General features: G+C 39.1%; 1 protein-coding gene across 1 annotated transcript in view; it reads right to left on the reverse strand.

Moving 5' to 3' along the window:
• Positions 1-348: 348 nt before the first annotated feature.
• Positions 349-25,276, reverse strand: part of myo5aa (myosin VAa) — a 76,118-nt gene continuing 51,190 nt past the window's right edge. Inside the window, 17 exon segments of the mRNA XM_061668384.1 lie at positions 349-4,723; positions 4,935-5,015; positions 5,984-6,158; positions 7,334-7,616; positions 7,764-7,914; positions 11,125-11,214; positions 11,653-11,807; positions 12,176-12,325; positions 14,279-14,372; positions 16,219-16,284; positions 18,024-18,222; positions 22,079-22,179; positions 23,802-23,987; positions 23,989-24,030; positions 24,102-24,158; positions 24,894-25,028; positions 25,127-25,240. Of these exon segments, the coding sequence (XP_061524368.1) occupies positions 4,571-4,723; positions 4,935-5,015; positions 5,984-6,158; positions 7,334-7,616; positions 7,764-7,914; positions 11,125-11,214; positions 11,653-11,807; positions 12,176-12,325; positions 14,279-14,372; positions 16,219-16,284; positions 18,024-18,222; positions 22,079-22,179; positions 23,802-23,987; positions 23,989-24,030; positions 24,102-24,158; positions 24,894-25,028; positions 25,127-25,240 (2,232 nt within the window). The 3' untranslated portion in view covers positions 349-4,570.

Below are 25,276 nucleotides of genomic sequence, written 5' to 3' on the forward strand. Positions count from 1 at the left end.
TTCCTCCCACATTTCAAAAATATGTATGTAACATTCATTGAAGACTTTAACTTGACCATACAGTATGAGTGAATGTGAATGATTGTTTTTCTACAGTGGTGTGAAAAAGCATTTTCAGCCCCTTTCTCAAATTCTCTTTTTTTCCCCTAATTTGTTCGAGTTTTTAAATAGTGATTTTATTTATTAAGGAAAAAAACAAAGCTATTCAAAGCTACCTGCCCCCCCCCCCCCGGTTTCCCACATCAGAAACCGCCACTCGACAGACAGTTACTTGTCATGGTGAATGAAAGCTTGACCCTGCAACATTTCCTATGGGGAACAGAAACAAAACATTTTCCAGGCAGCATGTCAGTGCTTGAATTCATTTATTCATTTGTTGTTGTTGTTGTTGTACATTTACAGATTTGACAATTTATTTGACGTTCATTAACGGTGAACATGTCCACTGAAGCACAGCTACCAGAAACTATAAACAGTCCACTTTGTCAAATGGACACCAGGCAGGTCGGAGAGACGACGACTTGATGGCAGGAGAGTGGGCGTCTCCTTCCACCTCGTCAGCGACTTAATATGGCGACAAATGATTCATGAGTGTCTCGTTTGTACAGTCTTCCTTTGCAGTGTTTTTATAAAAAGTGCATTTTACTGCTGTGCGGGACAATAAAACAACAAAAACAAACAAACAAAAAAACACCCAAAAGAAACATTTGCTATTGATTTTACACTCAAAATAAAGAGAATGACTTCACGTACGACAAAAACCATGCCACCATGTTACACTTAAGGCTTTGTCCACTACTAATGTGATGTTAAAATCATTTTAATAACAGATTTTATTTAACATTCATGAGATGAATTCCTTTACATAGTTCTCTCTTTCTTATACAAACGTAAAGTTTCCTTTGTTTCCACACAGTACTTGAACTATCCATCAGTCCAAACAATAACCCCATATACTAACTTCTCCTTTTCTTGTAGTGGAATTAGGGCCACAAAGGGGAGGGAGTGAATAAAGTCAAGAGAATAATGTGAAATATTGTGAACATTTTGTCCTTATATTAAAGTAAGACAGAACTAAAAATAGTTACAATATTTACGACCATGACGACGCTAGGTTGTAATATTGGAGGAAAAAAAGTCCCAAGATTTATGAGAATAAAGACGAATAGAAATGCAAAAAAAAAAAAAAAAAAAAAACAACGTTTATATTTGTGAGAATTCAAAATTATGGTGGAAAAAAGGTCATAAATTTATGAGAACAAGAAAAAACTTAATTACGGCTACATATCTTAAGTCCGTATTTTTAGAATGAAAATGTGAAATTAGCAAACACCGGAAAATATTTTAATGAAGATTTTTTTTTTGTAATATGTTTTTGGGAAAAAAAAGCTAACTTTCTTTTTTTTGTTTTTTTTTTTTAATTTGTTTTATATTCCATCTTTTTCATAGGAAAAAAAAAAGCTTAATTCTTGTAACGACTTCTCAGAATATTACTATTTTGGTCTCACACCGTTACGACTATTTTGGTAAAATTAGGACTTTATTCTTCTTGACTTTTTTCATGTAATTTTAGGATTTAGTTAATTGTAACATTACAACCTTATACATCACACAACTTGACGCCTTTTTTCCCCTCAATTTGACTATTTTCTTTCCCCTTGTAATTTTACCCAAAAAAATCCTCATAATTTGACAATTTTTTTTCTTTTGTAATTTTTGTACTTTTTGCTCGTGACCACATTTGTTATTGTCATCATCATTATTATTATTTCCTTTTCTTTTTGGTGTGGCCCTAATAACTTGCACTGTCTCACATGGGGTGTGAATCCATAACTTTATTTTGTTAACATTATGACTTTACTACATTATGACTTTGGTCATAACTTTTCAGATTATATTCAGCGAGATATTACAACTTTAGGCTTTGTACACAGAATGATTTTTCAAGTCTTGATTTTTATTTTAAAATCTGTGACAGACACAAAGATAAAGATAAAAAAGAAGAAAAAAAAACCATTCAAACAATTAACAGTTTTGCCCGTACTGTGTGTGGCGTGTGCCGATAATCTCAACGCATAACACCACACACACACACAAAGATTCTGTTCCACTGCCGATCTTAGAACAATTCCTCCGAGGCAGAGATCTCACAAAACACCGGGGTATGCGCCAATCTTTGCCAAAGGGAATGGAAGGGGGAGTGTTGTAGAATGGTGATGTTATCGATTAAAAACACATCTTACCGTATGAGGAACCCACTTTTATACAACAAATGACATCAGGTAATCACATCGTTTGTATTTATTTACAGTCGCTCCGTTGTTCGTTAGTAAGGTTGCTTCTCTGATTGGCTATATTCGGTTTCATGTCACAGTTCACAGCTCATTGACTCAGGGAGAAGTTGGCTTTCCCCACACACGCAAAGATTTTTGGTCGGAAATATTGAACACGTTAAATATTAAGATTGTATAATTGAGACAAATCCATACTTAACACACCTCAGGACGTAAGGATAATCGTATAAAACAGGATTTTGATGTCCTTGGCCAGGAAGGGTCAAAATCGGAACAAAACAGCTCCATTATCTTGATGTGTGCACCAAGGCTAAGTCACACAACTTTTTTTTACTCATAATTACATTTTCTTCTCATAATTTGACATTTTTTCGACTCTCATAATTTCACAGTTTTTTTTCTCGTGACTTTACCATTTCCCTTGTTTTGTCCCCCAGTGTGGCCCCAATAAGGAGTGCGAATTCTGGAGTGAAAATTGACATCTCCCGAGACCACTGTTACCTCCACCAAGCAAGACAATGGTATTCGATAACTGTTGGTTTGTCTGTTCATTTTGTTAAGTGAACAAGAAGAAGCAAAATGAATCCCCCTCCCAAAAGGATCCGTCATACCATACCACTTTTGTAGCACAATACCAATAGCAGAGTACCTTAAGGGCAAAGCTAGACTGCTTGATGTCTGTTGACTGGCTGACCAAGAATCATCACTGGAACTCCACCGCTTGGTGGAAAAGTGCATTCGAATAGGGGTGTTGGGGGGGCAGGATGCGAGTCACGCTAAATTGAAAATAACAGAAAATAAATATTGTCTCTAAGGTCTTGAGGCTGAGAAAGGTTCAAGTGCAGGGAGGAGGTTAACACTGATGGCAAACAACACGAGGAAGCAGGGCAATGGTACCAGACATCTCTTTCAAACAACAGAAATCATAGAAATAACTAGAATATGCAGGTTCATCTTCATCGTTTTTTTTGGTCACAAAAATGGTGTACAATTTGAAACGGTAAAGGCAGTGCGAGAGAGATGACATGAAGCTAATTGAGGCACTGAAAAACAACCTCACATTGCTGCTCAATGATAACAAAAAAAAAGAGCAATAAATAATAGCAGAGCGATGACGTCGCCTGTCGAGCGACAACCTGTGCTACATACACACGACCCATTGCGCAGGAGCTAAACTAAACGTCTCTTGGCAAAGCCGGAGGAGAATGCAATAAATACACGTATTGTTCATATATATATATATATAGAGAGAGAGAGAGAGAGAGAGAGAGAGAGAGAGAGAGAGAGAGAGAGAGAGAGAGAGAGAGAGAGAGAGAGAGAGAGAGAGAGAGAGAGAGAGAGAGAGAGAGAGAGAGAGAGAGAGACTATCAACAACTATCTGCCACTCAGTGTTGCTCCTCATCTCCTTCTTATATATATATATATATATATATTTTTTTTTTTTCATCTATAGGTGCATAAATAGGACGGCTCAGACAACGTGTGGTTGGTCGTCTTGGCTTGACTGAGCATGAGGCTGACCGAGCGGGACGTGAGCTGACACATCGCTTGTGATTTCAACAACCGGACCTTGAACTACTTAAATGAGCAGAAAGGGGTTCAACTATGTCTGAAGCAACATATAGTGACAGGCAGAACAATTGAATGCCCATCCCAAGATAAAGGTACAATTAACCTTTGTATTTCACACCAAGTAAATTTGCGAGTAATTTGAGACAAGATCTCATTAGTTCAGTACGCAGTGAACCCCTGCATGTTGGCGAATTTGCCCAATACCTATTTTGGGGGGGGGGGGGGGGGGGCACCTACCCTCTGTTATTCGCAGTTTTCATGCTCAGGCCACACCAAAAATATTGCTTGGCACCTATTGCTTTAGCGGCATCATGGTGCCAAGCCACTATTGTGTACTACGGGGCAAGCTTCATTTAGTCCGGCTATAGCCTTGTCCAATAGAAGAAAAATAACTTTTAGGTGGCGTCATTTACTTGCGTATTATTATTATTATTTTTTTGTAGATTGTATTTATCGGCCCCTATTCCTTTCGGAATAGTGACGGTTTAATGTATATACTTTTTGTGACACTTGTATCTGGTGGTGTGCCGGGAGATTTTTCTAACACAAAATATGTGCCTTTGCTCCAAAAAACGTTTGGGAAACACTTGGTCTAAGAGAAGTGACTAAAACAGCGTGTGGAGCATGCATGTTTGTGTTTTGCGATGCTCACAACACGTCTGTGTGTGTGTGTGTGTGAGACATAGATGTCAACTGTCCCCTCCCTAGACGCGGGTGAGGAAGGCCAGGTTGAGCGAGCTTGGGATCTGGATGGTCTCCAGGGCGAGGGAGGACGGGTTGAAGGGGAACGTGATCGGGTAGATGGTTTTGGTGTCCATCAGCAGCTGTGGACTTCCACAGCGGTCTCGCAAGCGAGTCTGGAAGATGGGAAGGAGATTAGTACACACAACAGTATAGATACATGACACTTGAATTCAACAGGTTAGCCAACAGTGTTGAAAAGCGCTGAGTAGTTAACTCTTTAATAACTACTCTTGGATTTTCACTATTCTACCAGGGCTCGGTCCCAGTACCGTAAATAAGGGAGGACCCCTGTGCACCTAGTAAGGTTGGAATGTCGTTTATCACCTGTATGGTTCGGATGAATGAGACAGACACCCGCTCCTCAAACTCGTTTACCGGCGTGTAGAGGTTGAGGACCTTCACGATCTGAGAGAAGAAACACACAATGTTTAGTCCAATGAAACTTAGGAAGCGAAGCCTACACCAGTTCGGTAAAAATATCCAAACAGACAGTGGACAGCAACGTTCATACGAGCTACACATCAAAACAGTTGGGAACCCAACAGACCCAAACGAAATGAGCAGAGCTGATTTAGGCTGGTTAAAGTAAATAAATGTAAATGAATAAAATAAAAGGTGGTGAGCAGACGACATGTGAATTTTAAGAAGTGATTTCCCCAATTTTGCATGTCTTATCTCCTTGGGCGGATTGTTCCAAAGTCCAGGCGCTCTGGTAGAGAATGCTCCATCACCAATTGTTTTAAGCCATAACTCGGACACAACCAGGGGACCTTCACCCGAGGATGTAAAGTTGCGGGTTGGCTCGTACGGGGTTAAACGTTTGGTTATATAGCAAGCAGCCAGACCCATACGTGCTTTGAATGTAATCGGTAAAATCTCAAAATCAATGAAGCCCCTGAGAACTAAAGTCGACTAACTCAATTTTGGTCATTTTTAACCTACTGTAAGTGCAGAAATGAATCATGGTCCAAATCAAGGGTTAATTCCAATTGTGACATATTGACCAGTCTTTTATTGCACTCAGTTCTTTTCCTGATTTGTCAATGTAACACTGCAAAATTGCTTTTCCGAGATGGCCAGGCTAGTTTAACCCCCAAAACATCCCAGAAAGTGAGATAGAAGACTCAGAAGGTAAGACATGCATTAGCGTTGGGCTTCTGGTACATCTGAATATTAGTATAAGAGAATGAAATGACAAAAATGTAGTAACCCCCCCCCCTCTAGTTCTCAGTAGCTCAATTCTGAAACAAACTGCAAGCCAATGTAGTAGTGATGCTACAATTGGGGTGATATGATGTCGTCGTTTGATTCAGTGAGAAGCTTCGCTGCTGCATTCTGAACATGGCTCAATCTTCTGCGGTCTAGTGGTGTACCTGTGCGGTGGTGAGGGCCAGGCACATGGAGCAGATGGCTTCGGCGTCCTCATCCGTCTTCTTTTTCACCTGGAGTAACTGAGCGGCCTGGATGAGAGGCTCCAGGGTCTCTTTGGCCCCGCAGTTCATCAAGCCTTTGTCACGGAGCCACTCCTCCAGCTGGCTCACGTTGTACCTGAAACGCAACAAGCGCCACCTCAGTGAGCCCATCTCCACATTGTGTGCGAATTCTGAGATATGCAGTCTGTCAAAGCAGAGCGAAATAAATGAGGTACTATAACGTGGGATAAAACATGACGGCATGTCCAAGCAGTCCCATTTTTGACACACAACTGCATGAGTGCGAATGTCTCACCATTTCCACATCATTGCATGAGTGCGAATGCTCGTCTCTCAGCATACTCACCGCTACAATTATGAAATGCCTGCAACTGTTGCTAAACATTGCTTCAGCTCATCTTCCAGGGTCAACTACCTCAACTACTCGGATGACACGGCTATCCTCTCACAGATGACCATTCTGGTCTGGACTACCACATCATCACTCATTTGACCCAGTGGTGTGAGAGCAATCATCTCCATCTCAATGTCATCAAAACAAAAGACTTAATCATCAGTCTTCCCACTACATCACCATCAACAAAGAATCAGTAGAAATAGCAGACAGCTTTAAATACATCCGAGTAACACTGGAAAACAAATTCACATTTGACCAGCACATCATGGACATTCAAAAACACAGTCGCAAGAGACTATCAACAACTATCTGCCACTCAGAGGACTCTGTTGCTCCTCATCTCCTTCTTTCACTACCAGAGAATCATCAAATCCATTCTACTCTACTGCTCCAAGTGTTTCTATAGCATGCTGTCTGTTAAAAAATGGACTAAACTCACACTCATAACCAACATGATTTGTGTGAATGGCAGTCTCTCAGCATAACATACATTACATTTCTGACATTAAAAACTAATTCACACAATACATTGCAGATACAAGACAGTATAGTTTTTGGATGGATGATTGTGTCTCAACATGAGAAACACTTGTGGTGCTAAATAGTATTAATATGAATGCTTGTCTCACAGTATTAACACGGAATTTTCATACACAGTAGTATCAGTGTGAATGCTCGGCATTTACCCAATAATGAGAAATTTAAATGCAATAGGATTTAGGTGACAACATTTACCCAATTATGTTCTAAGCACAATTTGTACTTGTGTCTCAGCATTTACACAAATGCATATTTTTACATGAAATTACATTATGACTAAAGTACATTTTTCACATACAACCCTATGACTGTGAATCTCCATCTCTCAGCATTAATGCAGGCCCCCATCCTACCTGATCTGCATGCCTTTGCTCCACGAGCACATGTCCTTGCGCAGCAGGAGGTTGTTGAGGGTGACGGCGCCGATGAAGTAAAACTGCTGCTTGACCACCTGCTTGATGAGCTCAGGGTCGGTGCCGTGCTGGCACATGGTGGAGTGGAAGGCGTTGAGCTGGCGCAGGATGGAGTCCAGTGTGTCCGTGCCCTCGTCGGCGATGCTGGACGTCCGCTTGCGCAGGCCCGTCGGCTTTGCGCCGGACACGCCCTGGATGGTCTCGTGCTCCAGCATGCCAGACACTGACACAAAAGCACACACGCATCACTTACGTGTACACGCAGGGGTGGCCCACGCCTCCTCCATTTTATATTAGACAGGGCTAGTGCTCGGACCAGTTTTGTGACAATGCCGAAACAAACAGTTGAGTATTGTTGTGGTGAGCACACCTATCATGGGATAAAGGATGTTCTCCATGCATTTGATCAGCTGTTGGTAGATCTGGATAGCCAGGTCGCTGATCACTGATCTGTACTCGGTCAGGTCGAAGTTGGACAGACAGTGCTCGTTCTGCCGCGAAGTGTTTTGCTTCATGAAGACCTGGCGGGACAGATTTTTCATCAGAGAAGGATGAGGAAAAAAGCCTTTTCATCATGCATTTTTTGTGAGATTTGGGCTGGGTCAGTCCAGTCACATACTCAAGATTCAAGATTGAGTGCTTACTATCATTGATGCCAACACAGTGAAAGATTTAAACAGATAACAATAATGCAAAGCAAAACTAGCGATACAAAATACAACGTGGTTGTAATCCTATTTGGCAACTGTACAACATCATACAGCTCCATTGTTTAATCCAGCCCACCGAACATTTACATCAAGAGTTATTTAATATTTGATTAATTTTGCAGTTTTTTCCTAAAATTGGTCAATCAAAAAGAGCTTTTTTAATTAACAGTAATTTTAAAATTGATTTATCTTTTATCTAATTGTAAAAAAGATCAGATTTGAGTTTTATTCAACAAAATTGTTATTTATAGTTCAATTGTTTATTACAAATAAAATGTGAAAATTAGCATGAATTATTACTTTAGTACCAAGATAAACTATTTTATTGTTTCATTAATTTTGCAGTCTGAAGGTTATTGTGCATGCGAGACTGTTAATTCACTTGCATGTGTCTGCAGATACTCACCTCTGGGACTTATTCGCCTAGTGTGGGGCCACTCACTCATTGCGATTAATAACATAACTATGCGAGCTTCCTGGGTATCCCCTCACTTGCGGTCTATTTCTAAAGATGTTTAGAATTTACCAACAGTGAGTATGGAAAGTATTCAGACCCACTGAAAAATTTATATTGCAGCCATTTACTAAAGTCATTTACATTTGTTTTCCACATTAATGGACACACAGCACCCCTTGACAGAAAAAACTGAATTGTTGACATTTTTGCAGATTTATTAAACAATAAAAACTGAAATAACCGTATTTAGACCCTTTGCTGTTCACATATATTTAACTCCTTTGCTGTCCATTTCTTCTGATCATCCTTGAGATGGTTCTACACCTTCATTGGAGCTGTGTGATTATAGTGATTGGACCTGATTAGGAAAGCCACACACCTGTCTATATAAGACCTTAGAGCCCACAGTGAATGTCAGAGCAAATGAGAATCATGAGATCAAAGGAAATGCCTGAAGAGCTCAGAGACATAATTGTGGCAAGGCCCAGATCTGGCCCAAAAAAAAATCTGCTGCACTTAAGCTTCCTAAGAGCACAGTGACCTCCATAATCCTTAAATGGAATATGTTTGGGACGACCAGAACCCTTCCTAGAGTTGGCCGTCCGGCCAAACTGAGCAATCGGGGGAGAAGAGCCTTGGTGAGAGAGGACAAGAGGAACCCAAAGATCACTGTGGCTGAGCTCCAGAGATGTAGTCGGGAGATGGGAGAAAGTTATAGCAAGTCAACCATCACTGCAGCCCCCCACCAATCGGGGCTTTATGCCAGAGTGGCCCGACGGAAGCCTCTCCTCAGTGCAAGACACATGAAGGAGTTTGCTAAAAAACACCTGAAGGACTACGCGATGGTGAGAAATAAGATTCTCTGGTCTGACGAGACCGAGATAGAACATTTTGGCCTTAATTCTAAGTGGTGTGTGTTGAGAAAACCAGGCACTGCTCATCACATGTCCAATGCAGTCCCAAGAGTGAAGCATGGTGGTGGCGGCATCATGCTGTGGGGGTGTTTTTCAGCTGGAGGGACAGGATGACTGGTTGCAATCGAAGGAAAGATGAATGCGACCAAATACAGGGATATCCTGGATCAAAACCTTCTCCAGAGTGCTCAGGACCTCAGACCGGGCCGAAGGTTCACCTTCCAACAAGACAATGACACGAAGCACACAGCTAAAATAACGAAGGAGTGGCTTCAGAACAACTCTGTGACTGTTCTTGAATGGCCCAGCCAGAGTCCTGACTTAAACCCAATTGAGCATCTCTGGAGAGACATGAAAATGGCTGTCTACCGACGTTCACCATCCAACCTGACAGAACTGGCAGAGGATCTGCAAGGAGGCATGGCAGAGGATCCTCAAATCCAGGTGTGAAAAACTTGTTGCATCATTCCCAACAAGACTCATGGCTGTATTAGCTCAAAAGGGTGCTTGTACTAAATACTGAACAAAGGCTCTGAATACTTATGGCTGTGTGATATTTCAGTTTTTCTTTTTTTATAAATTTCCCCAAAAAAATCAACAATTCTGTTTTATGGCGTGCTGTGTGTACATTGAGGGGAAAAAATGAAAAATTATTTTAGCAAATGGCTGCAATATAACAAAGTGAGGTCTGAATACTTTCCGTACCCACAACACACTTCAGTTGTACAGTCAGGTCCACTACTTCTGTCCTGCGAGCTTCGCCTCCTGTCCTGTCCTATGTTGTCCTGTCCTCCCTTCACAGGATGTTGCACTACTGCCCCATACAATAATCTAATCCAATCTAATGTCATTGTACTAGACATGATGATTTACTTTCCTCATACTTATTACAACTAAAGTCCTGTCTTTTGTTGTCTTCTCTTCCTACAGTATATTATTTAGTTATCTTTTCACTGTCTCTCCCCTTTGCTTTTTCTGTCACTCCCCTTTAAAACTTTGTTCTGTCTGAATGAAATTTTCAATAAAAATCCATCAGAGTGATAGTTTAAAAACTCCACTGTGGACAGTGAAACTGTTCCCACAGTGAAAGCGATATAGATCCTCCTTTCTGTTTGACCTAAATGCTGAACAGGACAAAAAACAAAAACAAAGAAACAAACAAAAAAAACAACTATCAAATACTTGTTTTATTAATTAAAATTGAATTATAAATATAAAAAATAACATTTAAAAATAGCACTAATTATTCTTCTCATTATTATTAAACGAAATAAAAAAATATTAAAGTAAAATTTTTTGTTGATTTTGTTCCCCCCCCCTACAATTGGTTAATAAAAAATGCATCAATTTATTTAGCTAATTAATTTGTTAATTGTATTAGTAAATAAAAATGAATAACTTTGTATATTAAACAACTTTTACATAGAGTACATTAAAAATGTATGTTAAATAATTGTAAGTATTTTAAAGACAAAAGCATTAGAATGTTGGATGTTTCTCTCTGCATGCAGTAGACTTGACGCATGACGTCAACTAAGGAGAGGTTGACAGAATTCATTGGTTTTAGGTTGGTTTATTTACACTTGACACAAACTATTCATCTATTATCTGTAGCAGTTTTTACTGAGTGAGAATCGGGTAACATTTTACCTCGTCTCCGCTGTACTGCTTAAGACAGTGCAGGAAGCGGCAGGTGTTGGCTAGCCAGAAGGAGACCGTCTCAAAGTCATCTCCACGTTTCTGACACGAAGAGGAAATACACAAAAACACCTGATTTTAAAAGACAAAATACAGACATAATACAGTGGTACCTTGATTAGAGTTTAATTCAATTCCTGACCACACATGTAACCTGTCACTTGTATCGCAAATCAACTTGCCCGATTGAAATGAATGAAAAAGCCATTAATCCTTCACAGCGCCCCCCAAAACACCAATTTTTTTGTAACACACTTTTTACTATGAAAAATACTACTCTACAGTATTGTCCTGTATAAAAAACATTATTCCAAGGGACAGTGTGCTCCTCATCATCACACATCATCCACTTCTTCTTAATACTCACTTCCTTAGGGACACATGGTTAGAAAATCCTAACTTGAAGTAGGGGCACTAATAAATCAATGTATTACAGCCATGCAGGCTCACTGTAGCTCCAATATGTTGTGTGGGACATACCTTGAGGATCTTCTTGATGCTGTTGATGGTGGAGGTGAGCAGCGTGCGGACCTTCTGGTCGTCGTTGACATAGTCGGCATGCCTCAGACACATGAAAAGGATGAAGGCGGGCAGACCTGGAATTAGGTTGACGGCCACGCCACGAGGCTTCAGCTCTGCGCACACAAGAAACACATGAAACAAAGTTCTTAGTGTTACTAGGTAGATTTGTACAAAGTGAGCAGTTAAGCAAAAACATAGCTTTGGAAAATGTGACAGGAACACCACATTTTTTTAAACTCAGGATAGTATAGACCTCCACGGCAAGTATCTCCAAAACTCACACGCATATATTTTGTCATCAAGATTTATTAATTATTCACAGTGAAATTAAGGAGAATGCTAACACAAGGGAAGGGAAATCAATTAACTCGCTCTTAGTTATATGCAAATTCCTGCAAACTACTCCAAATCCATCTAGTTGACTTTGGGTAAGATGTTTGCGGTAGCTGACGTCCGTCTGTCATCAAACAGTCAATCTTACCAAGGATCAAGTTCTTGACCAGTTTCAGCTCATCCTCCTTCTTGTACTCCAGCATTCCCTGGAAGTCTTTCTCCCGGCGAGGAATGTTGACCGGGTGGATGGGTTCGTCCACCATCTGACCTGGCGACGTCTGACCCTCCGCTTGACCGGCTGGAACGCACACAGTGCACATTGGTTGAAAAACGCAAGCCTCTTTCACACACAATCATGCAAAATTGTCACATCATACAAAACATTTGACTGACAGTGACAACTGCTTTTGACACGACAGGTCAGGAGAAGGTAAGTGTCATGTTCTAAAAATCCACATCCCTGTCCCGGCATTGTGGTTTGCTTTAACCCTCACGAGTGTTGATGCCATTTTTACCAAACAGTAATGTGTGTGTGTGCGTGTGCGTGTGCGCGCATGTCCGGGGCGGGGTGTTGGGGGAGATGCAGAGAAATTAATATCAGCCTTTTATATAGAACCTAGCTAAAGCAGATTAGTATCAGGTTGGCTTTGTCCCCCAATTTCTGTGTCGGCACCGTTTATACACAAAAAAGGAAAAAAAGGCGGAAAAATGCCCCATTTTACAGGTAGTAGCATCTTCTACAAAGAAATCCCGCAAATTATAAAGTTAAAGTTCCTTTTAATTTAACCCCTCTCCAGTCACTACAGGTGTGGCCCTGGGCTCCGTCATGGGGCCCCTGCACATCATTATCTAACTACGGCCTCCTCAGCCTAATTTTCCATAATTGTAATATCCCCTTCCATTGCTTCGTAGACAACATAAAGCTCTACCTTCCCTGCAAACCTAACATCTCAGTTCCACGCTCCCTTACCTCCTGCTTGTCAGAATTAAACCACTGGTTTATGTCAAATTTCCTGAAATTAAACAGTGAAAACAATGTTTTCTCCGAATGGGCACCAAATGTACATGATCTAAATCTATCTGTTGACAATTTTTCCATCTCAGTATATTGCTCCTTGGTTTCCCCTTCCCCTCCGGTCAAGAGGCTGGGAGTCATCCGCCACAGCATGCTATTATTTCACTCTCATATTAATAACATAACCTGATCATTTTACACAACATCAACCGACTAACTGCACCTTTCTGTATTCTTACTTTATTGTTGTCCAGTGTCCTTAAGGGCTTCAAAAAGACTGTTATAAATAAAAGGTATTATTTATTATTATTATTAAATTGTCCCCTCAGAGCCATGACAGTGCATTCGGAAATTAAATATCGTTGGGTTGACCTCATCCCCCTATTCTGTGCCACTGCTGTTTATAGACAGCGGCAAGGGGAAAAAAGGAAAATAACAGCTTTTACAAGCAGTAGCGTCTTCTAGAAATTTCACAAAAAATGTCTCATCAGAGGCATAACATAAGATTCTACATTAATCCGACTCTACCTTTTATACAGAACCCAGCCAAGGTGGAATATTGTTAGGTTGACTTTGTCAGCCTAAAAAGGTTGGAAAAATTGCAGCTTTCATTGTCCAAACTTTGTTTGACTTTCACACAGCAACATTGTATCCCGTAATCTGTGGATGTCACACTGGATGTGTGAAGATGTATATAATACTTTTAAGTTGAGTGTCAGGTGTTAAAATCAACACGCCTGTCCAGACATTGCTTAACTCCCATAGAAACGGACGCAGTCCCACCTCTGTTACAGCTCTGACACTACAGGGTGATTGAAAAGTAACTCCCTATTTTAAAACACTTATAATTTATTCATATGTTGGAATATTTTCCTCGATTTTTTTGTGTATGTTCCATGATTAAAGGAGCAAGTCTATTCTACCAAACCAATGACTTTGGAAAAACTAGAAGTTATGTCTTCCATCCCACAAGAGTTCCATGTGAAATCTGTTAATGTGCTTCCCAGGCGGCTTGAGAAACTGGTGGCTAATGCTGGCGCCCATATCAAATTTTAAATGAAACTCCATGCAATACACGTACTTCTCATGTCCATTTCTTGTAAGAATTATAGTTCAGAAATACTGAAGAAGTACTTAAAAATAGGGAGTTACTTTTCAATCACCTGGAAATTCCAAAGTTGCAAAAATGCCAGTTGTGACCTTTTTCAATGACATGACATTGATGAGGTGTCCTACCTCCCATCTCTCCAATCCTCTTGGAGTAAACCTTCAACTGCTTCTTGAGCTTTCGGATGGTTCGGTCCTGCTTTTCCAGCTGCTCCATGAGATCCTGAACCGGTGACGGACGGGATCAACAGACACAAAGACAAACAGAAGACGAGTGAGGACAAACTGCAAAAGCCTCCATCTTGAAACATCTTTTCACTTCTGCCTTCTAATGGTTAATCACAACCCTGTCTATGAGGAAGTACTTTGAGGCAGGGGTTCTCAAACTTTTTGGGTCCAGGGCTTACATGGGAGGAATTTTTCCAAGGACCCTGTCGTAATCGTGAAGCTAAATTTACTGTACATAACTGCCATGTGTACCTTTAAATGCCACTGAAATTAAAAAGATGTACAAAATAAAGTCATGTTACCATAACAGATTCTCTCTCTCTCTTTTTTTTTTTTTAAGAAAAAAGTTATGAGGAAAAAAAAGTTCAAGATTTCTTTTTAATCTTTACAAGACGGAAAGTCAAGTTTTCCCAAGATTAAGAAGCAATATTATGATAAACTTAACAAGGGAAGAAACTCATATTTTCACAAGTGGATTTAAAAAATACAACTTTATTCTTGAAATAAAAATATGCCTTTTGTTCCAATAAACTGTACAGCTATTTTTGTAATATGCCCTTTGAAAAAAACTATCTATGAATGGATGTCAGATTTATCTAATAGCACAATCGTATCAGCGTTTTTAATTGGCCCAAAGCTAAGGTACGTAGTAATTGGTTTATTCTGATTCTTTTATATACCATCGGTCGCCACATGTAGGTATGCACTTTTTAAAACGATATGACATAATTTGTTGCCAATTATTTTTCGGACCCCAAGCAACGGCTCTCGGACCCCATCCAGTTTGAGAACGCTTTAAGTTTTCTTATAGGCGATACAGTGGAACCTCTATTGTCAAACACACTTTAGACAGAAAGATATGACTCAGTGCTCCTCGTGAGCATAATTCTGGGCATATGTTTTGCTTGTTTTGTCTTTTTGTTTGTGTTTTGCAAGTTTGCTTGTTTTGTCTTTTTTTTGTGTGTTTTGCAACATTTATCCATAAACTCAAACTGCAGTCATGCTTGATGTCAATTAAGAAGTCAACATAACATACCTCACGAGACCTTAGCATGTTTCGAGAGCACGGTTCTGCCTGCATGCGTTTTAATTTTTCTTTCAAAGTAGTAGCGTCGTCATCACCACCACGTCATTATGTTTTGTTTTGATATTTTACAGTGGTTAACTTCTTAATGATAAAAATGTTGAAAAATCACGTATCATTTATAAGACAACTCCATTTCCAAGTGCTTTAGTGTTTGAATATTTTCACATTAACAGTATTGATTTTACATTTGTATGACTGTAAGAAATATTTAAAAAAATATACAGGAATTATCTTCTACAGTTACAGCTACTTAGTTAAGGTTTTATAATGAAACAGTTTGACCCATGACAGATTATTTACTTTTCTAACATTTCCTTGGAAATTTTCCATCGACCTGCATCCCGGAATAGACCGTGTTCAACCATAGAAGTTCTAAACATTATTTCTTATCTACTGATAAAGGCCAATAAACACCTGCAGTATCTTTAAGAAAATCACGGTATATGTCACAGCAGAATTCAAACATTTCCTTGGAGACAAAAAAAAGCAAACACAACGCAGAAAGTTTTTTTGCTCTGAAGTCAACATGATAGCTGCTGAGCTGACTTGAAAGGAAAAATAGTTTAGCAGGACTTGTAGTTGGCAGTTAAAAAAGAAGAAGAAGAAGAAAAAAAGGTGCATAGCTGCTCCGCTGTGAGTTAGTGTTGCTGCGGTATAAAGAGTTAACAAATATAAACAATATAATAATAAGAAACAAATGCTGTTAGTTCTAACGCTCGTGCAGAACACACTAACACACACAGTATGTACATACAACCATCCGGCGTAAAATGACGACTCGCGCCTCTCGAGATGCTGTGGGATCGTCGGCCACCTGCTCCTGTCAGGGGATACCATCCACATGTCACACGAGTGTGTGTGTGTGTGTGTGTGTGTGTGTGTGTGTCAAAGCAGTAATCCTTAGGGAGCATCATTTTAACTAAAAAAATCATTATTATAATGTGGGCGGCACGGTGGGACGACTGGTCAGAGCGTCTGCCTCACAGTTCTGAGGACCGGGGTTCAAATCCCCGGCCCCGCCTGTGTGGAGTTTGCATGTTCTCCCCGTGCCTGCGTGGGTTTTCTCCGGGCTCTCCATTTTCCCCCCACATCCCAAAAACATGCATGTTAATTGAAGTCTCTAAATTGCCCCTAGGTGTGAATGTGAGTGTGTATGGTTGTTTGTTTATGTGTGCCCTGCGATTGGCTGGAAACCAGTTCAGGGTGTACACCGCCTCCTACCCAATGATAGCTGGGATAGGCTCCAGCACGCCCGCGACCCTTGTGAGGATAAGCGGCTCAGAAAATGGATGGATCATTATGATGTTACATGTGTTCGTTTGTCCAACCTCGTCACATAATCAGATTTTTCCATTATTTCTTTCTTTAAGTTTAATCACCAGAACGTGCATTTATTTACTTTTTTAAAACAATTTCTAGTCTTATTTGGAATTTGTGTTTTTGTTGATTATGTCTAATTGAGTAAAATATTTATCAAATATAAAAGCCAAACGAGAACATATTTTATTTTGTTTTCATATAGCTGCTATTTTTTATTCCTAATTATTTTATGCTGTGAAGGGAGCTGCGATTGGCTGGCGACCAGTTCAGGGTGTACCCCGCCTCTCGCCTGAAGGTAGCGCCCGCTACCCGAGTGAGGATAAGCAGTACAGAAAATGGATGGATGGAAAGGGAGCATTTTATTTTGTGTTGAGTGAAGCCCAAATCATTCAAAAAAATACAAGTTTGAGGTAGACTACTACTTCTACTACTGCTACTACTAATTTTCACTTTAAATCAAAAGTGATACAAATATAGAAACGATTCTTTCTTGCTTTGTATTAAATCAGCATTGTAATGTCAGACTATAGAAAATATGCATATTAATTCATCTTGTACTTAAGAAATGCCAAAAAGGTAAGGTTTTATCAGTAAACGGGTTCTAATTTTGCATGTTGTTGTTGCTAACTATTCAGATTAATTGGAGACAATACAGCTTCTCTTTGGGCTTTATTCTCTCGCTCTCTCTCACACTCACTCACTGCTGCCTGCTTCTCAAGGTGTGACCAGCGGAGGCGCCATTGCACCTTCACATTTACCAGCCTGTTACTGGCAGCGTGGTCAGGCTGGGGAACGGTGATGATGGAAGCGGACCAGTATCATCTGTTGTTGCTCACATGGGGTTCAGTTGGTTTTCTTATATCCAGTAATTTCCTCCTATATCACAGTTCACGCTGAGCGGCCCCGCTATATCGCAGATTTTTTGTGTAAGTGTTATTACAGTTTTTTAAATATTGTTTTTACAATATTTTTTGTGTTATCTATTGCTCTTCCTCTCTCTCAATAGATTTTTTAAATGTGTTTGTGTTGTTTTAAAAGTGTGTTAACGAACTTAAAAGTTTTAAATGGGATATTTCTATATCACAGATTTCACTTATTGCGAGGGTGGAAGGGGTGATTACTGTACATGTAATGTATGAGAGGTGTGGTTCTTGAGCTGCTCAATGTGTAGTGCCTTGCGCTAACATTTGTTGTGAATTGGCACTATATAAATAAAAGGGACTTGACAGCACAGCATACCAGGTTCTCATTGGTGAGCCGGGTGATCTCGTGCTGCAGACTGGCCTCAATGCGGGCCTCCGGGGGCAGCTGGAGGTTCTGGGCCAGGAGCTGCTGCTGCCGGTTGTTTTCCTCTTTGACGTTTTGTAGCTCGCCACGCAGAGATTCCACCTCGCTGTCATAATTCCGCCGCTGGGTCTGCAACTGGTGCTCCAGCAGCCTGGCAGGTAGGAGGGTGGTGAAGACGAGGTGCGGAAGTGGGGGTGGGAGATCAGGATGTGAGGGAAGATGTTTAAGTGGGGAAACAACACACCAGGGATGAAAAAAAGATAATAAATTAGACTCCAAGTGTGACTTCAGAGGTTAGTTATTAACTGATACTCAACACAAATCAACTGGTAGTTTTTAGAAAAGACAGTTCAACCTCTTCATTATTGAGCACTTTTCTTCACTATTGGACCAAACCAAATAATCGCAGAACACGGGCACAAACAAAACAAGGGGACAAACGGAGATGGCCTCACACACACACAAGACAGACAAGAGACACGCGCGGACACACACATGGTACACGCAGATACACATGGACAAAAGGACACACTAACACAGACAAACAAGCAGACAACTGATTCACAGACACACACATGGGGACACACGGACACCTACACACACAGACAAACACAGGAACACACAAACACAGAGACACACCCACACAGGCACAGAAACACACACATTTGGACATATGGAGAAACACATGGACACATGGAGACACACACAGACAGACACACAAACACATAGACGCACACAAGAAGACACACACGCATAGACGGACACACAGACAAACACAAAGTATTGGACAAACACGGATGCACACACGGACACATGAAGACACACACACGTGCAAAAAATTAATTAGATGAATTATGATATATGGCAATTTGTCAAACAGTAAATTAAATGTTGAAGACAACAAAACAGACTCAAAATGGATCCGTACCGCCTGTGGCTGAAGTTATTTTAGCAGATTAAAAAAATGTTTTTCCCCCCCAAGCTCCTACGGTGTGTAGCTGGTTTAAACATTCAGAATGGTACCCTGATGCTTAGCTGTCATTCAAAACACTAAAGACTCATTGAACACTGTCTGTGAGCGAGAATATGGCATGGTCAAAAATAGGACTGTGTGTGGCTTCTGGTATCATTGTTTAGCTTTTTTGCCCTCAAAACATACAACCAATGTTAACCACTGTATTTCAAACTGTAACACTAATACTGTCTTTAACAGGATAGGTAGCAGCTACGAAGAAGATTTAAAAGGGTGATGCAGAGTGATCGCGCATTATGCGATCCCTGAACCTTCAGTAGGATGAAGAAAGGTCACACTGTTACACCTGATGGTCTCCTTTAAGCCCTGATTAACCAGCCACAGCTCCCCGTCCTCATTCAGCTTTTGGAAGTCTGGAGCAGCCGATCTGACCGATGCACAACACAAATTAAACAAAAAAGGAACATGAAAAGCACAATGATCACATGAAAACATGCAAAGAGGGTGATAAGGAGAGAGAGACTGGGTTATTGAGCATGATCATTTACTATATATATATATATATATTATATATATATATAAACCTAATTACATTAAAATGTGTTTATTGTACATAAAATTATTTTGTATTGCTGTTTATTGTACATTTAAATTTACAACAGTATTCATGTATATTGTTATAATTTATCAAAATGTGAAATAAAGGGCATTAGCACAAATGGGTCAGAATGAAGAAATTAATAAATAAAATACAAAAATAACATTTTAAACTTGGTTTGTAATTCTATTATTCATAAAAGTAACTCATTAATTGAATTAATCTTTCATGACACAAGGAGGCATATAAATTTCACAGTAAAGGTAATAATATATATTAATATATTTTAAAATATATCTATACTTTTTTATTACTTTAATATTTTTATTTTATATTAAATCTATTTACTATTTCTAATGTGTATTTATTATTCATATTGAATATTGTATTTTTTTACTTTTATTATTTTTTATTTTCATTATTAAAAATAAAACTTCAAATCTTCCTAAGGGGGGAAAAGGATGTACTAATTTGAGGTGAAGTGCCTTTTCAAGGAAATATTATTACACAAAGCTGATTTCAATATTAGCATGATGCAGTTTGTATGTATTTGACTCGTTAGTTGGCGTGTTAATAAAGATGACGACCATAAGCAAAAAGGAAAAAGGAGGAATAACAACATCGGAGAAAGAAAAGCACAATGTACAATTTTGCATATTTCAGCACAGGGTCACTGTGTAAAAATATGGTGTTATCAGCAACAGAGTGGCATATGGTGAATGAGATAAGTAAGAGGGGACAACGTGATGGCTCAAAATGCTCAATAGACACAACATTAGCTACGCTTGCACAACGAAATGGGGTCCAAAAAATGTTTGTATAAAAAAATACTGACTACACTAATATAATACTGACTACTGTAATTTCTCGTGTATAATGCACACCTATGTATAATACGCACCCCCAAAGTTGACCTCAAAATTCTGGAAAACCCTACCTATGCATAATGCATTTTTACAATGCATGATTTTGCTTCTACCCATATGATCAAAAGATGAAGTATTAGCTGTATGTAATTATTCTCAAGCGAAGCACTTTATTTGAACACATAATACTTTATTTTTATTTACTTGCTCATATTTTGAAAGTTCACAGCCCTACATTTTTTTAGTAAATGAGAAAACACACAGTTGTGCTCAGATGTTTGATTACCCAAGCAGAATTTGTAAGATGGGTACAATTCTTTAAAGAAAACATGAAAGGCCAGGCAAAACACTTATTTTTTTTGTAATGGGATTCAAATTAAACGGTCAAGCATTTCAGAAAAGCATTATCATTAAACAAAACATAACCATAAAGCAATTAATGATGATGGTTGTTCAGTCATCAGTCATTTTAAAAAACAAAAAAATAGTTCACAGATTCTGCCAGGGTATGTAAACTTATGAGCACAACTGTATATATATGCAGTCATATGTACCCCTGTCATATTGGAATGAAAGTGTAGGCTACACCTTTTTTATAACCACTAGGTGGCGGTGGCATATGAGAATGAACGTTTTATACCTTTCTCATAACCTCTAGGGGGCGGTGGCATTTTGGAATGAAAGTATACAGCTTTTTCATAACCTCTAGATGGCGGCATACATTTATCAAATGGGAATGTCTTTGTCCATTTTCCCCTATTCCTATGTATAATGCGCACCATTGAGTTTTGACAATTTTTTTGGGAAAAAAAATGCACATTATACATGAGAAATTATGGTAGTTCTAATAGACTTGCTTCTTTGCTTACCAAGTTAATTACAATATTTTATATAAAAATAAATTTTTAGCATTAATACCTTTTTTAAGCAAGACTTTTTCATACAGCTCTTGAATTGGATCTTAATAGATAATGTAGGTATACTTAATGTTGTGGTCACTGAGTGTATTTCTATCAACAATACTGTTACGAGTTGTCTTTTTATGAATCAAATTGAGCTGTCCACCTTTGCGTGCAACATGAACAAGGAGGGTTTCATGCAATACACATTCCATGAGAGTGAGGCTGAGAACTCCTACAGTGTTCAAACTCCTGCAAAGTTAGTAGGAGGACATCACATCAATGCCGAGATGCGTCACTGCCTTCATGAACTGCTTAATAAAGCTATTTGGAAGCCAGAAAACAACAACCTCAGTAAACTCTACCTGGACATGCTGTTAAAGATACCCCACGAAAAAAAGGCCTCATGGTGTGCAAGCAGTGAACATGAGTCACTCTTCCCGCATGGCCATGCATGATCGCCTACCACGATGCATGGACCACCTCATCTGTTACCTGAGCCTACTCAGCAGATGTCTGACTTCTAGCCGCTTACACGCAAACATGGGGGATCTGCACGGGACACGTCAGTGTCCAAGTTAGCGACTGAAGCGAATGCCATCGAGGGTTGCCGTCAAATCCGAGGCTGAGGGAAGAATCGGGGGGTGGGGCTTGGGGGGTGAGTGGAGTACCTGTTGGTATCTTTGAGGCCGATGTAGGCTTGCTTGAGTTCATCAGCGTCCTTCAGTTTGGAAATGTCCTCTACATGGACAGCCACCTCTGTCATGGTCTCCTATAACAGACAAGAGAGGGGGAAGGTTTTAGAAATGGTTTGTTGTGACATAACATGGGATTATTATTTGCTATCAAAATTGCAATTGTACAAATGAATCAAAATGAATCAAAGTTTCTAACAGCACCACTGTGTTCATCTGGTAAATGTATACACTACCAGTCAAACGTTTGGACACACGTTCTTCCAAATAAACAAAAAGAGAGTCCTGTGTGCAGCAGTTTGTGAAAACAAAACCTGAACATGACTGATGACGACCACATACAGTAGCTGCACTGAAAGGACACTAGTGTCTGCATGAAAAAGTCAAATTTCTGACTCTGCAGTTGCACATCAAATTGATTTTACTGGACTGAAAAAACATTTCTAAAAGGAGGCTTTTTATATGTAACATAAATTATTGTAACATTAATGCAAGACATTGTGGTGGTTTAAAGATACCTTCTCATCCTGTGGGAACGCGTGGATGGAGGAGAGAAGGTAGAGACAGGAGCGTTAGACACTAAAGAGGGTGCAACCAAAAACACTGAAAACACATGACAACTCAAGAGGAAGTTCACAGATATAAGGAATATATCAAATATCATATTAGTAGCAAAATGATATCAAAAACGATGTCTAGAGAGAGGGTACACTTCAGCCCAGCATACATTAGGTACACCTTCACAATGTAATGACCTCCAAGACAAGACATTCTGCCTTAAAAGATAAAAAAAAAATGCTCTTTTGAAGTATTATATGTTCATTAGTGTGGTTGTAGCTGGCAAAAACACTGGATGATAAAGAGACCTGTTTTTAATCATTTGGCAAGTTACATAAGTGAGGATGAAATATGAAATATTAAGATCATACAGTATTTAATTAATCTTTAATACAATTTATCAATAAAATTTACATTCTAATGAATGCATTAATGTATTCAAATTAATGCACATTTGTTATATTTATACATTAGATACATCATTATTCTTCATTATTAAAGTATTAATTGTCACAATGGCTGTTTTAATTTTCTTTATTAATATTTTACATTCATTAAATTAAAATGTTTTAATTACTACCATTTTATTAGTTTTTAAATGTTATTTTATTACTAATTAACTGCTGAATTGTAATGGTAAAGTATAAATAATTGACAAATATTGAAAACAGTTATACACCACATTAGTCTAAAAAAAATACAAAATTAAATATGTATTTAATTTCTACTGATATTTACAAATGTTTAACTATTCATATTTTATAATACCTACGGAATTGTTATATCAAAGTATTACATACAATTTACAAATATTGGAAACAATTATATTTATATAGAAGTTGAAAAACCACAAACATACATAAATTATACTATTTACAAATGTTTAACTATTCATATTTCATATGAATCAATATTCATATACAGTAAATATTTAAGCATTCAACATGACAACAGTGCCAAAAGCAACCACAAAAATGAACAATTAAATCATTAAAAACCTGTGCGAGTCATTCTCATTAGTCTTGTACATGTATACCGAACGAAGTAGCCCGGTGAATATACTAATGATCAGACAAACAGTTCACATTGGTGAATATGAATAAATGTACAACCCAAATGGGGAAAAAAACGTCTCGTCTACCTTGTGCTGCATGGCCTCCTTCTGGCTGACCAGCTGTGAGCGAAGGATCAGCACCTCCTCCTTGCGCACCTCCAGCTCCTCGCTGGAGGAGTTGAGCTGATCCAGGAGCACCTTGTAGGCCGGAGAGCCCGGCGCGCCGGCGCTCGCGGCTGTGCCGCCCAGCAGGCTTTGCCTCATCTCGGCCAGGCTCGTGTTTTAGCTTCTTGTTCTCTGACTCCAGTTCCTGACGCTGAGAGCATAGAATGTTCTGGTTATAGTTAGAAGGCGCGCATAGAAAGCCTAACTATTTGAAGAACTCACCTTGAGGGATTCGTACTCCAACTCTGCCCCACGCACCTTTTTGAACTCTGACTCATCCTAAAGAAACGAGCAAAGTATAACCTTGAAAACATTAAAGGCAGTATTTCCTAAAATAGTGGGTTTTTTGTTTGTTTGTTTTTTTACGCTATGGAACCTTGAAATTATATTTACTTAACGTTGAAATTATACAATATGTTCTGACGTCCCCATTATGGTCTCCAAAAATCAACAAACAACAAGGGAGAGTCCAACTTCTCCACCCTTTTTTTTTTTTTTTTTTTTATTGACGTCAATAAGACCGTTCCCTCAAATAAATACAGTAGTTCCTTAAATCGTGGCCTTAACACAGTGGTGATGTAATTAAAATGATCACAAGATACAAGTATAATAACATAATAATACAAAATGCAATATGGAAAAATAGATTATCTACTATTTTATATTTTTACATGGAATTAATTTACTATAATATATAATATATTCAAATGTGTTTTATTTTGATTGAAATTTTTGTGAAATCAAAATACAATTATAAACAATTAATCAACCATTAGTGCATATATATTATGAAGTTTTATTTTAAAACCATGAATAGAATTACAGTACAAAATGCATTGTTCACAAATAAAGGCCTCTAATATTAAAAGGCTCATCTCTCTGCAGTTGAGTAAATTAACTGCAATAGTGTACCGAACATCCCCAGGCAGTGTATATTAATGGGTTGCGAAGTAGTGATGCTTTCAGTGGCTCATTATTATTCGATGCATTGTATGGGTGTGCCTGTGTGTGTACCCTTGCCCGGGCCCTCTGAAACTGCTCTTCCTTGTTTTCCAGCTCATTGCGCAGCGACTGCTTTTCTTGCTCTAGCTCTGTGAGTCGCTTCTGCAGCTTGAGCGTGAGCGAGGTATCCATTCCTCGTGTCAAATCCTGCAAGAAATTCCATTAAATATCTACTTCTGCTTTCACGTGAGTACAGAAATGCAGCAAATAAAACATCTAGACACGTTTGAAGGCAAGTTGCGTACTTCTGCGGCACGGGAACCTTCTTCCGATTCGGCGAACTCGGAGTTGTAGGTGTACTCGGATTCGTTGCTGCTGTGGGTGGAATCCGTTCTCCTGTGGCCAGGCTTGGAAATGTGCTAAAAAAAGAAAGCAAAATGAGTGGGAACACGGGG

This window comes from Phycodurus eques, chromosome 2 (genome assembly GCF_024500275.1).
Source record: "Phycodurus eques isolate BA_2022a chromosome 2, UOR_Pequ_1.1, whole genome shotgun sequence".
In the NCBI taxonomy this organism is placed as follows: domain Eukaryota; kingdom Metazoa; phylum Chordata; class Actinopteri; order Syngnathiformes; family Syngnathidae; genus Phycodurus; species Phycodurus eques.